Below are 14,518 nucleotides of genomic sequence, written 5' to 3'. Positions count from 1 at the left end.
CCAGCTGCCAACGACACTACAGCCTTGTCTTGACCTCAAAAGCCAAATTAGCCATTCTTGTTCCTTCTTCTTGGTTATTATCCACCCAAACAAGCTCAGATGGTCAGCTGTGCTCTAAGCAACTTCTACCAGAGGAAAAGGTGAAAAAATCTGTTACAAATTGTATCAGATACATGCACTAAAGACAGCCATGTCTCCTGGCTCAGGAGACTAACCACAGCCAAAACAGCTTACTGCCACAACAGCGTCTAGGTACATCTCAGCCCATATCCACGAACATGGCTGCCAAACCAAGACAGATACCACTATTCTTAAAGCTGAAATGCATATTAAAAAGAAATTAAAAAATGGCAGTGCAACAACTCTGAGCCCATCCCAGGCTCCTTGCCCTTTCCCACACAGGGACAGACCCCCAGTCCCTCCTCTCCCTCCTTATCAGGGCAGCCTACCCCTGCCAGCCCCCTCCCACCACCCCAGACATAACGGTGGGCCACGGCCTGCCCGTGGCCCTGCAGCAGCTCTGCATTACTGCTCAGCAGGCCTTATCAGCAGCAAGGCATAATGGAGCTCTGTCTGCAGCCCCGGCCTTATCCGCACAGACGTCAGTGGCTGGGCTCTCCTGCTTCTCAAGGTTTACTCCACTGCCAGAACAATACCCATCTTCACTCTAGAGGAACAAATATTACTTGTTTTCCAGTCCTAAGGATGACTATGGAGTTGTGACTCAAGCAAGCACTGTGTGGGGCTCAGCTTTTCCAGTTCCACCTTCACAGGGCTACCAGTGCTAAACGAGATGGTGCATCTCCCAAAAACAGCATTACCCAGGAAGAAGCACTGCAGGATAAAACTGACGCTGTAGAGACAGCACATTTCAAGAAAATTCAGAAGCTTCCAGACTTAAGGTTTTCATCATCGTCTTGCTTGTGTCCTGACACAGCATCTTTTCACAAGGTACTATTTTTGTTGATAAAATCAAAACCCATCAAGTGAAATGACAAAGACAGCTCTAGCTTGAGCTGGTCAAAGACACAACCAGTTCAGAACAGTCACAGTGCGGATTCATTAAATCTTAAGGGATAAGGTCACTGAAGGGCAAAGTAAACTGCCGTGTCTTCCAGTCTCCACCCTAAGCGCTTCCAAGCTCCAGCACAGGTGTACAGCTTCAAACCATGGCTATGTATTTGTCCATAGCTATAATGAGAAACCTAGAGAGCAAGCAAACAAGACACCACCCTCATCTCCTCTCCCAGACTCCAACTTATTTAGCTCAGTGATGCTCCTGATGATGGGGTGGACTAGCTATTTAATATCCAGCAAGGAGTCCCAAAAGTCCCACAGCCACCTCACCAACTTCAGGCACAGGAGGAAATCTCCTTCCCGTCACACATCAGTCCTTGGCCATCCAATTCCAGCAGGAACCACCATTATTCAACAGGCAACCAGCTCCTCTGCAGTGGCAATGCTGAGAAAGAACAGATTCCTCCATTTCTTACTTCAGGTGGGTGTTAAAATGCCTCTCTGCATGTGACTGACCATCCAACAAAGCTTTTCTGCATGGGAACTCTGTGCTCTGCACTGCCCACCAGCCCATGCACCTTTCAGTCACCTAGAAACACCACTGCAGTGATTCTAGGTCTGCTTACAAAATGTCAGTGAAAGCGTTGCAGAGTTCAAAGCCCAGAGCAGGTTCCTGTGAGACTTTTTTATAAACAGCACTGTGTTAGACTCCCCACTGCCCATTCAGAACTGCCTTTTCAGACCAGCAGGATAATCCTTAAAACCATTTAATTCACACAATATTTATTTTCTGTCAATTCAGTTTCTTAATTAAGATGTCAGGAGATACAAAATCAAATGCTTTAGAGAATTTGACTGCATTAAAGTATTTCTCTTTGTCAAGCAATTTTTTAATGATAAAAGGTTACTAACTTGATAGAATCTTTGACAGATTTCTGGTAATTCACATTCTGAAAGCATCCTTTAATGGCTATATTTCTCCCCCTGCAACAAATTTCAGTCCTTCGTGGTCTGTTCCACTGCTTTCACAAAAATTAACATCAGACTTACAGGTTTGTAGCCACACATCCTACCCCATTCACTCTTCCTTAAATACTTCCATGACATCAGCTTTCTTCCTGGCCTTAGGAATTTCCCCAGTGTTAAAAGTCTACAGGAAATCATTATTAATGGACCAGAGAGATTCTCAGCCAAGTTTTCTACTTTTTAAGAAAAAATTGCATGCTAGTTATCCAATTCCGCTGACTTTAGTTACTGCTGAGAATGAAAGCAGAATGTCACCATGTCTTCCTCTCTTCCACATGTAGAATTATTATCCCATTACGGGCTAAATCGCCATTAATTCTATATGCGTGTGTTCCTGACACAATTTTAAAACCTCACAATTTTAAAATTCCTAGTTAATCTTAAACTACAAACAAAGCAATTCTTTCAAAGGAAAATGTAATGGAAGAGGGAAAAAAATAGGGGGAGGAAGGACTTCAGCTTGGCATAATAAATTTCCCAGTTATACACAAAAGCACAACCTAACTCCAGCTAAAGAGGAGCTAAAATACCACCATCTACTTCAGCAGAACTGGAGAAGGCACATTTTGTTCACATTTAGTGCACACTTAATAAAAATGATCTGCTGCAAGCATTTAGCAAGCAACTTAAAAATCCTCCTATCATGACTTGAAGAAATAAAATCTACAGAAAGTAATTTTTATTTCCACACTTAAAGCAGCCTTCAGGCCTTCAACAGGATGTCTGTGGCAACAAATTTCATTTCCAAAATCTTCTGCAACTAACTAGAGATAGGCAGCGGATCTTTCTAGGAAAGCTGGGGGACAATGTCTGCTCTTTTCTTATGTGCACTTTCAGACTTTCCAGGAGTTATGGCAACTATATTCAAATCTTTGTTTGCAAAAAAAGAAAGTAAAAAAAAAAAGTAAAGAAGAAGCACTCCAAATCTTTGAACATTGTTTTCAATCCATGAAAATGAAACATACTTTCGAATTCTACAGTGTATGTTTGTTAAACTGAGACAGCAGAACAATTTACAAATCTAAAATTATTACCATGAATGACAGCTAACAGGAGCAGCACAAATAAAATTAGTGCTTCAGAAAATTAGCAGCACGAAAAACAAGAACTGTTTTCAATCTTCAGTGTAACCGCTGGGAGAATATGTGTGTATATATGTATATATAGGTATATATATATTCCTCTTGATGTACAAGCATTTAACTCGCCATTTAACAGGCATGCAGCATGCTACTTACATGTGTAAGAGAAGCAAAACTTACATTCAACTTCAGAAAAGGAAGGAATTAAAAGAGAAAGAAAATCAGGGAAGAAAATCAGAATTCTAGACAGTCATGGAAAAAAAAATGTAAAAGAAAAACAAACAGCCCAGACACCTGCAAGTCTAAAGAAGCAAAACTGAGAGGAGGAGAAAGAAACTCAGCATGGATTAAATGTGGAGGGATCTAAGTCATTAACAGGAGATCAAAGAGACACTGGAAGGGAGGCAAGGCTTTACAAATATCTGAGATAGGAGACCTTGGAGGAAATATGACTGGGATAAAATCATTATTGCTCACACTAAAAAACTAAAGGGAGTAGGATAATGGCTGGAGTTAGCTAGAGTCCATGCTTGATTATAAGCTGTGTGATGACAGAAACCCAGGTTCCTACTAAATAAGACCAAATAGAAAAGAAAAAAAAATCAGGAGTGCTATAAACTTCAATATGGTAGAAAAACTAACCTCCAGGAGAAGAATCACTAGAGATGCCCATCAAGTCTAGCCTAGTGAACAAAAACCATATGTGTGCACATCACTCCTGCACAGAATCTCAGCATGGATGTAACACCATTTGGACCCAGAAAACCTGCCTTCATGAAAATGCAAACTGACGACTAATTCATTTTGTTCCTGCACAGCTGACAAACTGAAATGCACTCCAACTGAACTACAATAGCTTACATCAGCCAGGGTTCTGGGAAATCAGTAGCACTTCAGTATGGTCCAGCTTGGTCAATCAGCCATTACTACAGGCATTCCAATAGCAAATGGTGGCCTAAGCTGTAAGCACCACAAGAGGTATGAACAGAAACTAGAGGTGGGATTTCAAAAAAAAACCCAACAAAATACTTCAGCTTCCACCCTCATTTCACAGGAAAGAAGCTCAGTACTTAACTGATCCTTCACAAGCTCTTCAAGAAAACAAAGCAGAGAGGTGCAAGAACAATGTTTGTTTGTACTTTATATAACTGAACCATTCATAACTGTGACTAAGACCAGCAGATATTAAAACAAAGGAGAAAGTTTAGCAAAGTTCAAAGGTTAAAAAGTTCAGAAATCTTCAAAACTGCATTTTTAATCACCAGGCCATTCAATGATAAATCTACTGAAAATGGAACATGAGGCACTAATGTAAATATAGAAGCAAGTTTATAAACAAAGCAAAAGAATGAGTCTTTAAGGTACTAGAATGTGAAAAAAGAAAGGAATCACACCAATGCTCAGTCAAGGAAGCGTGCAGTATGCCTTCACTCCCCAGTTCTATCTCTTTTCAAAACAAGAAAGCCCCACACATTCAGATAAGCCATAATAACTGTTTCAAGGACACAGAAAGGAACAAGAGGTTAGTTGCAGATAGCATAATAATGTTCCCATGGATAGAAAATTCTCAGTACATCTACCACTCCTGCTTCAAGCCTTATCTCAGTGTGTGTAATGACAAAAGGAAACCACAAGCCAACACAGATAATTCTCCAAATGTGAATGCACATATGCAAATATCAGCATCATGATGGGAGAATGTCTAAGCCACAAAGAACAAGGGCTTCCAACCAACCCCCTTGCCTTCAGCAGGACAAGAAGTCCGGAGAGCCCAGCTCGTACAACAATTTACATAGTTGCTACTAAAGTCAATTCAGCACAGGCAGCTGCCACAAGTGCAGGGTCTAGTTGTAGCTGTAGACATGTATCTGGAAACCTCAGCCTCCTGTGAGAAAAGGCAGGTAGAAAGACGCTGCACACTTGGAAAGCCCTACAATGAAAGATTTTGAAAAATGAAAATGAAAATGAAAATCTTCTATTTCCAATCCTCTGGGCAAGAGCTCATCTGAAATGTGGAAGAAGGTTAGAAACACCTTCCAAGCTGCCTGTGGGATTCCACTTCCACTCCTCCGGCCAAAGGCCTGCCACAGAAGCTCTGCTCCCAGCGCAAGCAGGCCTGTGCGGCAATGGCTGGGCCCCAGCCTCCTCCACTCCCTCCTGCAGAAGACTCTCCCAGACCCTGAGTCTGGTGGAGAAAGCATCAGATGAGCCCTTTGATACCTCCTGCACAAGAAAACAAACACCACTGTTTCTGGAGTTCTCAAAATCTTTCCATGCTGCCATTTACACTTCCACAGAAACTTCAGACACAATAAAAGCCTTAAGGGAAAAATAATACATCTTCTTTTAGTGACTCATCTCTGAAAATCACCACTAGCTTCATCTCTTTTCACTGATACAGAGAAATGCAGCACATTAGCAGTCTGTGCTTTGTTTAATAAGCACATGTGACACTTCAGAAGTTAGTTCAGAGAAACACAGGCACCTACACACATGGGAAGCTGCAAAGACAGGGAAGAATATTACTTGAAATGAGAAACTGCAAGCCTAGCAAGAATTAATTGGAGAATTAACTGGAAACATCTAATCAGGGATGCAGAACCCTGCAACGTTATGATTTATTTAACACAGTCAAACAATGTCCACAACCAGTGCATCACACAGGAAATGACAAAGCTGCAGGAGATTTCCATCATCTAGTTTAACCTGCACACTGATCAGAATTTACCTTCATATTAATCACTTGAGAATGCAGGCTAACACTCTCTTAAACACCTTTTGTGATTATGCTTCACTTAACTCCTTGTCCTTATGCAGGTCACTTCATTGCTAATTGCACTTCTAGTTAGGAGAAAAAGTGTCTACTGTCTAATTTAATTTTGTCTTTTTTAGTTTCAAGCCGTTGCTTCTTGTTATGCTGTCTCAAGCACTGTAAATAATCCCTCCCCCTCCTTCATATTATTACCTCTCAAATATTTATAGACTGTTATATCCACCCTTAGTCTCCTTTTCTACGAGCCATACATCATTTCTGTCACCCTTCCCACTATCCTTTCAGATTTATCTATGTCCTTTTTTAATGAGATGCTCAAAACTCTTTTGTGGTGTTCCCAAGTATGGCTAAACCAAAGCAGTTGAGAGAGGCAGCCACAAACCCCTTGCTTAACAAGCAGTGCCTTTTTGAAGAACTCTGTGCAGAATGCTTGTGATTTCTGTAGAAACAGAACATATCACAGACATAGTCAACGCACTGCTGAGTTCATTACAAAGCTACATCAGTCAGAAATGAAAATAACCTGTTAGGGGAAAGCTTCACCCCAAACTGCAGAAAGCCTTCAGAGGTTTCCAGCCCAACAGTTACACAACTGAGAAAACACCTTACAGGCAGAAGACAACCTCCAGAAACTGCTTCCCAGCACAAAGCCCAATTTGTGCTAATGCCAGTGCAATACTGCTGACGTCCATAAGTTCTTATATGAGTCCCTGTCATGGTTTTGTGATTCTTGGTTATTGGTATTCCACATTGTAACATCATGTAGTGAATGTACCTGGTTCTCAGAAGAGAAGGACTACTACATTTCCCAGGGTACTTTTCTCCTCTGTTACCATTTCTGGACAGAGGGAAAAGATAAAAGCTTGCAGATCACGAGACCTCGTCCCTTTTTCCGCTGTCTCTCATCTTGGCAGCACCTCGCTCTCCAGCCGTCTTATCGTCGGTAGTAGAGTAAGGCCTACCTTGATTTTGGGACATTCTCTCTCTCTGTATTGGATTTATCAGCTTAAATTGTAACTATATTGTATTATAGTGTGTTGTTTTGCATTCCGATATCTTATTTAGTAAATTAGTTTGTTTCTCCTCAGATTGTTGCTGCTGTTCTTTGCTCTCAGGGCCATCTCCTTCCCCTTTTCCCCTTTTCCCTTTTCCCGGGGCGTGGGCCCGTGGGTCCCCCATCCCCTTCGTCACGGAACCAGGCCAAACGCCTGTAAACCGTTGACAGTCCCAAACATTATTCTTTTTCTCTCATTTTAACCATCACCTTAACAAGATAAACTGGAGAAAAAGCAGATAGTTATGGATAAAAAAGGTGTTAATCACAGGTAAAAGATGCAATTTTTTTTTTTTTTGCATTTGTATATTAGCATCACATAATCATTTAGGCTGGAAAAGACTTTCAAGATCACCAGGTCCAACCATGAGGAACAAAGGTTGAGGAATATGCCAGCTGTTAACAATCTAATTAGAGACATAATATGTTCAATCCTGCTCTTTCATTTGAACAGAGATTTGCTGCCTATGGGAGAAGCTAGATAAAAACACCAGGAAGCGACAAATGGAGCTTCTTGGCTCTCAGTACTGAAGGAGAGTCAGCAGAACCAGAGGGCAGACAGCAAATGAAACTGGTAAAGTACTGGCAGCATGCAGAAGAGGAGAAAATGAGAACTGGAAGGCAATGAGGAGGCAATGACAAAAGGAGAGCACAGGGTGATGGAGCACTGACCACTGCAGACTCACCGAGACCTGCAGCCATCATACCAGGCAAAGCAGCTACCATATTTCAGATTTCAATATATTGACTTAATGTCAATAAGTTAAAAAAATAGGCACTTTGAAGTTTCATAGAATAATTTAGTTTGGAAGGGACCTCTGGAGCTGCCTTCACAGTTGGATTATGTTGTTTAGGCATCATCCACTTGAGTTTTGAGCCTCTCCAGGGTGGAGACCCCACAACCACCCTGGGAAGCCTGATCCACTGCTTCAGCACTCTTCATGGTGAAATGTTCACGGCACCTCCCTAACGTTGCTCATCAGTTGACCAGAATCAGACTTCTTTAACAAAACTGAAATTCTGACTGCATTGCAATGCTATTCTATAAAGACTTAAAAGGATTTTCTTTCCAGAATAACTTTTTTTAACCAGACCATTATATCTTCCAATTATAATAGCTCACTTTTTCATCCTACTACTTACACAGCACAACAATGACTACAAGCCTGTAGCAGCAATGTTTGAAATCATGAGAATCACAGAAAACGTCCATGTTAAAACAGAACATCCAATTAGGTACAATCCTGCTAAAAAAGTAACAAAAAAAGGTAGAGAAAAGAAGACAAATTATCAAGATAAAATCCCATCCATCCCTCAAAGAATTTCAACATGAAGGGAGAAACTACATACAGCAAGGTAAAAAGAACACTATTTTGTTTCCATCATGCATACTAAATGTAACAAAGGGAAGTACAAGTGCAGGGTTATTACTTGTATTTGCTGACAATACCTTTACTTTGTCAGCCAGTGATAGTACAAAGGCATGTCAATAATGCTGTTGTTATTAACAGCAAATCCAACAGCAAACAGATCCCTGCAGAACACAGAAGAAGGAGCAGGTATGTAGGAGCATCCAGTAATTCTGTCTGTACTGGATGCTTCTAAACTAGGCAAACAAAAGCACAGAAAAAAAATAAAAAAAGAGTATTTTCCAGAATTCTGCATTACCTATCTTGCAGCTACGCCATCTCACAGAGGTCAAACACAGCCCTCCACCTGTGATCAAAATGGAGGAAAGGTGCAACGCTGTATGTCTCCTTCATTTAGTGTGCACAGCTGTCATCTGAATTTCCTCCATGAATGACCACGCTCTTTTCCTCCAGTGATTTCTAAATATTAAAATTGCAGAGATGGAAAACCAAACTGACATGGAACCAAGAAGAATCCAGGCTTAAAAACACTGCATTGAGATGTCTCAAGGGCACATTTTAAGTACCTCTCTACCACCTTTTCCTGAGGTTTCACATGTTTCTTAGCCTAAGCAAATACAGTTGCCCTACAGGAGGAAGGACAATTGCTTTAGATGCCCTGCAATTACAACTTGTTGCTGCCCTGTATAATTAAATAGCCATTGTTTTCAAACAACCTATAACTCTTCTAGAGACAGCACACCAAAACTGCAAAATTTGTTTTCAAGAGGTTCAGCTAACACCCTGCCAGCACAGCCCTCCCCTTTCCAACACCCTACAGATGCCCAGATTGCTGTTATTTCTCCTAGGGAACACACGTCCCCTCCAAAGCAAACGTGGTTGCTGAGCCTGAGAAGGAAAATGGGCAAACCCCTATGTTACGACTGTAATAATTCATTTTTCCCCCCTTCAAAAACGGCATGTCACAAAGGCATCTGAAAAACAGTCTGCAGGTGCTGTAATATTTCTGATTTGCTGATAAAATGGATACAGGGAGGAAAGACTCTCTGCCTGGCACTGTGTCTGATTTGTGTGACTCCTTCACACATTACTCCTCCAGTGGCAAACACTGCTCTGCGTGGTGGACTTCAAAAGACAAATGACTCTTGTGAAGCCAAAAACTTACCCAAGGAACAGAATTACCGCTGTCAAAATGATCTCTAACGTGTGTCATACAGGGATTGCAGCTCTCCCAGGAGCCCCCAGCTTCTCCAGGGCTGGCAGGGAGCTGCTGGCTCCCACTGCAAAGAAAAGCTGGAGTCTGCCTACATTAATTACTGTCAGTTCTTACAAAATCCACACTTCAGCCTACCAAACTGAGGCACTCTGACACCTGCTCTGACATGAGTGTGCTGTGACTGAGCCACCTCTCATTTCTTTGGTGATGTGTCAATTTAATTCAATGTAACATAAATCCAAATAACTCCCACTGTCCTTCCTCCCTTCTCTGCTAAAGACTGGGTCTCTTGCTTTGCCTGCCCATAGGATATCAGAAAAAATGACATAACAGCAATGAAAAAGTAACAGAATAATGGAATCATTAAGGCTGGAAAAGACCTCTCAGACCATCTAATCCAATCGTCAGCCCATCCCCACCATATTCACTGAACCACGCTCCTAAGTGCCACATCTGCATGTTTCTTCAACACCTCTATCGAGCACCTGGTCCTGAAACAGCCTGGTACTAGTAACCAGAGTCTCAAGTCACACCAAACCTTGTGGTTTCTTATCTGCCTCAGAAGACCTTTACATGCCAGAAAAACCACGTGCTGAAAGGTATACACAGATACTTATGTATCTCTATGACTGACTGAAAGAAAAGGATACCATATTCTGCAGATTGAAGCAGCACTCCTCACTGAAGAACTGGATTTTCCAATGAGAAGTCTATATGCTGGCACCCAACAAAGCTACTCTAAAAGCCTGGCTGATGCACAGCATTTCCTGCCATCCAGCTGCATGACAGTGACACTGAACCCACTCTTACAAAGGAGTCAATAGGTGAGCCTTCCAAAACTACACAGCCCAGAGCTTCATGCACTGAAGATGTTCACAAACTAAGCACAGCTTTCAGCTGCTACCTAGGTGCCTAACAGCAAAATTATGAACCCGATTTCCCATTCATTCCCAGATCCATGTGCTTCTGGTGAACAGTGCTTGATTATTCCTTGGAATCACGTCTTCTCTCTGGAGACAGAGATGTGTATTTTAAATGTCACTTACACACACCTATTTAATAAAATGGTTGAGAAACAGTTTTTATATTCCTAAGAAAAATCCACTTTAAGAAAGTGATGACTGTAAAACACTTATTTTCACCCCTTCTCCCAAATTAATAATTCAAATGAATTTAAAATTAGCCATTTTCATGTTTTCAGGTCTCTATACAAGCATGTAATTGCCTTAAGCTTAATGAATATTTTTCATTAAAAAATCATACCTTTATTAAATTTAATAAAAAAATAGTACAGCAAGGCTAATAAATAGCTCTACTGACATTTTAAAAATGTTAGGATCAAAGTTTATGCAAATATTATTGAAAATAAGACAATTTCTTTGCTTGGCCTTTCAGAGTAAGTACTTACTGTTTTAACAAACAGTTCTTCCAAAAGCTTCCCAAATAAATTCCTCCACATGGCCTGAAATGGCCTGTGAAGCAGGACACGCATCTAATTGCTGTGCTTTTATCACTTAATGCAAGGCACTGTCCCCTTTAGAAACATCTCTTTAGCCCAAAAGAATATTCACCTATATTATTAACGTAATCATTAAAAATGAATTACATTTCCTTTTCCTTTTCTTTACATTTTGTTGTTGTTGTTGTTGTTTGCTTTTTCCTTTTCCTTTTTCTGTCTATCACAGAACCATTAAGTTGAAAAGGGCTCTAGGATCATTTAGTCCAGCTCCAGCCCATCCCCACCATGCCCACTAACCATGTCTCTCAGTGCCACATCTCCATCGTTCTTGAACACCTCCGGGGGGGTAACACCACCACCACTCTGGGCAGCCCATTACAATGCCTCACCACTCTTTCGTAGAATAAATTTTTCCTAATATCAACAGAAGTCAACGATGTCAATTTCATCTTCTTAGGTGTTCAACTGTTCTACCTATCAGGCAGAAGCTCTACAGAGGATAAAGGATTTGCCTGGAGTCAGCGCCTTTCAGTCCTGGTTGTGCTTAGGCATAGTTCTACTACACCTGTGAACAAACGTAGTTTGTTTTTTGCCTTTGTTTTTGCAAGGGACAAACGCAATACAAAAAGGTGCAGTACGGTGGAAGGACTGCTGCCAGCCCATCATGGCTCATCACACCTGGCCTGCATGGCACTGGGGCACCAGTGTCTGATGGCAGCACCCTTACACAGCTCCTGCACAATACTGGAACACTCCAGCTCTGCAGACAAGCCGCCAGTCAACAAGTGGTTGCCAGGACTGGCAGAAACACAGGAGGAAATGTGTTTGGGGAGACAAGAGAAAAACTCCTTGTAAATCACTACTTGCAGGTCCACACCCCATGAAACTCAACACACTGCTACTCATCCTGAACTAATTTTATTTTCCATGTGAAAATAATGAAACATGAGGGACTAGTGCTGGTTTCCTCCCTCTCGCTAACTGTGCCAGCAGCATGATGCAGCTGCTGGAGAGGGGACCCTGGCCCTGTGACTGCAGGCAGCGTATGGAGCAGCAGTGCTGCCTGGGCAGTGAGGAGCAGTAGGTCCCTCACCGGCACTGACCTGGTGGTGCGCTTGCTGCTGCTGCTGCCGTGCTCATGGAGTGTGCAGGGCTGCTGCTGTCCTGCAAGAGACAGGAGCTGCTGCTGCTGCTCTTCTTGACAACTGGCTCCGGGGCACTGGGCAGGGGCACGGGGTGGCTGATCCCCAGCTCCTCTTCCTGGGCTTGTTGCCTCCTCAGCGCAACCTGGAGGCAAGCAGAAAGACGTAGGGCTCGAGCAGTGTGTAATGGCAGCAAAGCAAGGCTCAAACCAAAGGCAGGGTTTTCTTCTCTGTACTTCACAGTGCTGACATCACAATCCAGCCAGTGGGTACAGGAAGATAAAACAGGTTACAAAGCTATTTAAAACCAACTCCTTTTCCATGCAAACATATGTGAATGAACCCATGAAATGCTGGGTCTGCACACACAGTAAAGCTGACTGTACAGCTGCTCTTGGTTAGAGCATACTGTCAAAAGCACCACTCTCTGCTGATAAACAGCTCTTGGGGACAAGAAATTCATCTGCTTCACTGTAAGGCAGTTCTTTATGAGGGCTTATCCGTGCAACCTGCTGCTCCTCCCAAGCCTGCTGGGCTGTCTTGCAGCTCCCTGTTGGAAACCATCAGCATTTGGAAACCAATCACCCACAGAGCTTGCTGGTGTAAAACAGGCTCTGGAGCAACAGCAGCTGGGGAAGAAGCAGGAACTGCTGCTGCTGCGTGTAGTGCATCAGACCTCGCTGGGACACTGCAAGATGGCTCCCTGCCTCCTTCCTGCCTCTGCCACTCCGTACGCAACATGCTCAGTGATGACTGAGGGTTCCCAAGTGGACCTCTAAGCAGCAGGGCAGTCCAGCATGGCTCTGGCCATGCCAAGCCTCAGCACAGTGCCAGCCAGCATGGCTGCAGCCACCTCCCTACACCTTGCCACATGGCTGCTGGCCTCCATCCACACCCCAACCCTGGGGGATCTCCCCCAGGCTGCAGGCTGGAACCGTGGGCTCCTTTTGCTGTAAGTTTTCCTGTGTGATTCCCCAGGACTCCCCTCAACCCCCTGGCCATCCTTAACAGCAACGCTGTTCTAACATGGACATGGTGTACCACCAGAGAGAAATCAATGACAGCAGGTGAAACACTTTCAGAGCAGAGTGCGTAGGTTTGTACATGCTGCAGGACTCAGCCCCTCTCCTTGCTTTGACCCCACAAGTTGAAAGCCTTGACCTGCAGCATTCCTCTGGTGCGGAGAGACTGCTGCAGGGACACATCAGAAGGGTCACAGGCAGTGCAGGTCCCTCTCCGACATGGCTTAGTGAGGGAGGGAGGGCCTCAGTGCCACCTCCTAGCACTAGGCAGAGAGCTGAAACCCAGATGTTACCTGTGTGGTCTGACAGCCCTGTGTCTGCGGTGCGATCTGATATAAAGTCCTGTGCAGGATGGGATGCAGCCTGCTTTGCTGCCGAATGCCACAGGTTTGTCATTCAGGTTTAGGTGTACCTGGCTATACATTGAGTTTCTCCGTGCAACATTAGGGAATTTTTGAAAACAATGTTTAAAGAATCTATCTATTTAGAAATGAGCTCAAATAAAGCCACCCAGGCTCAGAAAAAATGTATGTACTGAACACAAAGCTAAAGTGAAAAGAGCTACTAATAAGTGGTTGGCTAGCTAAAAGCAAGCTGTCTGAGAGGAGGGAAAGCCCAATTTGATGTTAATTAAAAGTTCTAGAACAGATCCACTTATTGCAAGGGTGCAAGCGCACATTAGTTTCGGCCGCTTTTAGAGCAGAAGCACGGTCAGATGTTCTACAAGCGCTGCGGGGTGCGTTCCACTGCCACTCGGAGTGCAGAGGTGAAGCAGCCGTGACTTCAGCGTTGAGGAAACCCCCGACTGCCGTGCACAAACAGCGAACGCTGCCGGAGCGCCTGCTTCCGTCGGGAAGGGCAGCGGCTCGCTCCGCCCGGCCGGCCGCGGCTCTGCTGGCTCCCCGGGACGCGCCCCGGCCCCGCTCCCCCCGGCCCCGCCGCACGGCGCGGAGCTGCGGACGCTGCGGGCACCGCGCCGCCGCCCCGCGTCTCACCTGCGCGGCCATCACCCGCTGCCGCTCGGCGATCAGGCTGCACTTCTTGCACTGGCAGTCCCGCCACATGCAGAATCGCTTGTGCCCCTTCAGCGGCGAGGAGTAGCCGTGGTTGCGGCAGCGGGCGCACTTGGGCAGACGCGGCAGCTTCTTGCCCGCCGCCGGGGCGGCCGCCATTTGGGTCGCCGCCTTGCCGAGGCCGCCCGCCTTGTCCCCCGGCCCGGCGCCGTCCGGGGGCTTGCTGACGGCCGGGGAGTCGCTGGGCATGGCGGCCCGGCGAAGCTTCCGCGCAGCTCTGCCCGGCCTCGCCCCGTCCCGCTCCGTCCCGTCCCGCCACCCCCCGCGTTTTGGCGGGAGGCCGC

The 14,518-nt window shown here is 44.4% G+C and overlaps 1 protein-coding gene across 1 annotated transcript in view; it reads right to left on the bottom strand.

Annotated features, from left to right (window-relative positions):
- Positions 1-14,516, bottom strand: part of DMRT1 (doublesex and mab-3 related transcription factor 1) — a gene marked incomplete at its 5' end in the record, with an annotated part of 32,682 nt that extends 18,166 nt beyond the window's left edge. The window contains 2 exons of the mRNA XM_021380648.1: positions 12,101-12,284; positions 14,157-14,516. Coding sequence (XP_021236323.1) covers positions 12,101-12,284; positions 14,157-14,516 — 544 coding nt within the window. The remainder of the gene's footprint in view (positions 1-12,100; positions 12,285-14,156) is intronic.

The sequence above is a fragment of the Numida meleagris genome, chromosome Z (genome assembly GCF_002078875.1).
Source record: "Numida meleagris isolate 19003 breed g44 Domestic line chromosome Z, NumMel1.0, whole genome shotgun sequence".
NCBI classification, from domain to species: domain Eukaryota; kingdom Metazoa; phylum Chordata; class Aves; order Galliformes; family Numididae; genus Numida; species Numida meleagris.
This window is presented reverse-complemented; position numbering and strand designations above follow the sequence as displayed.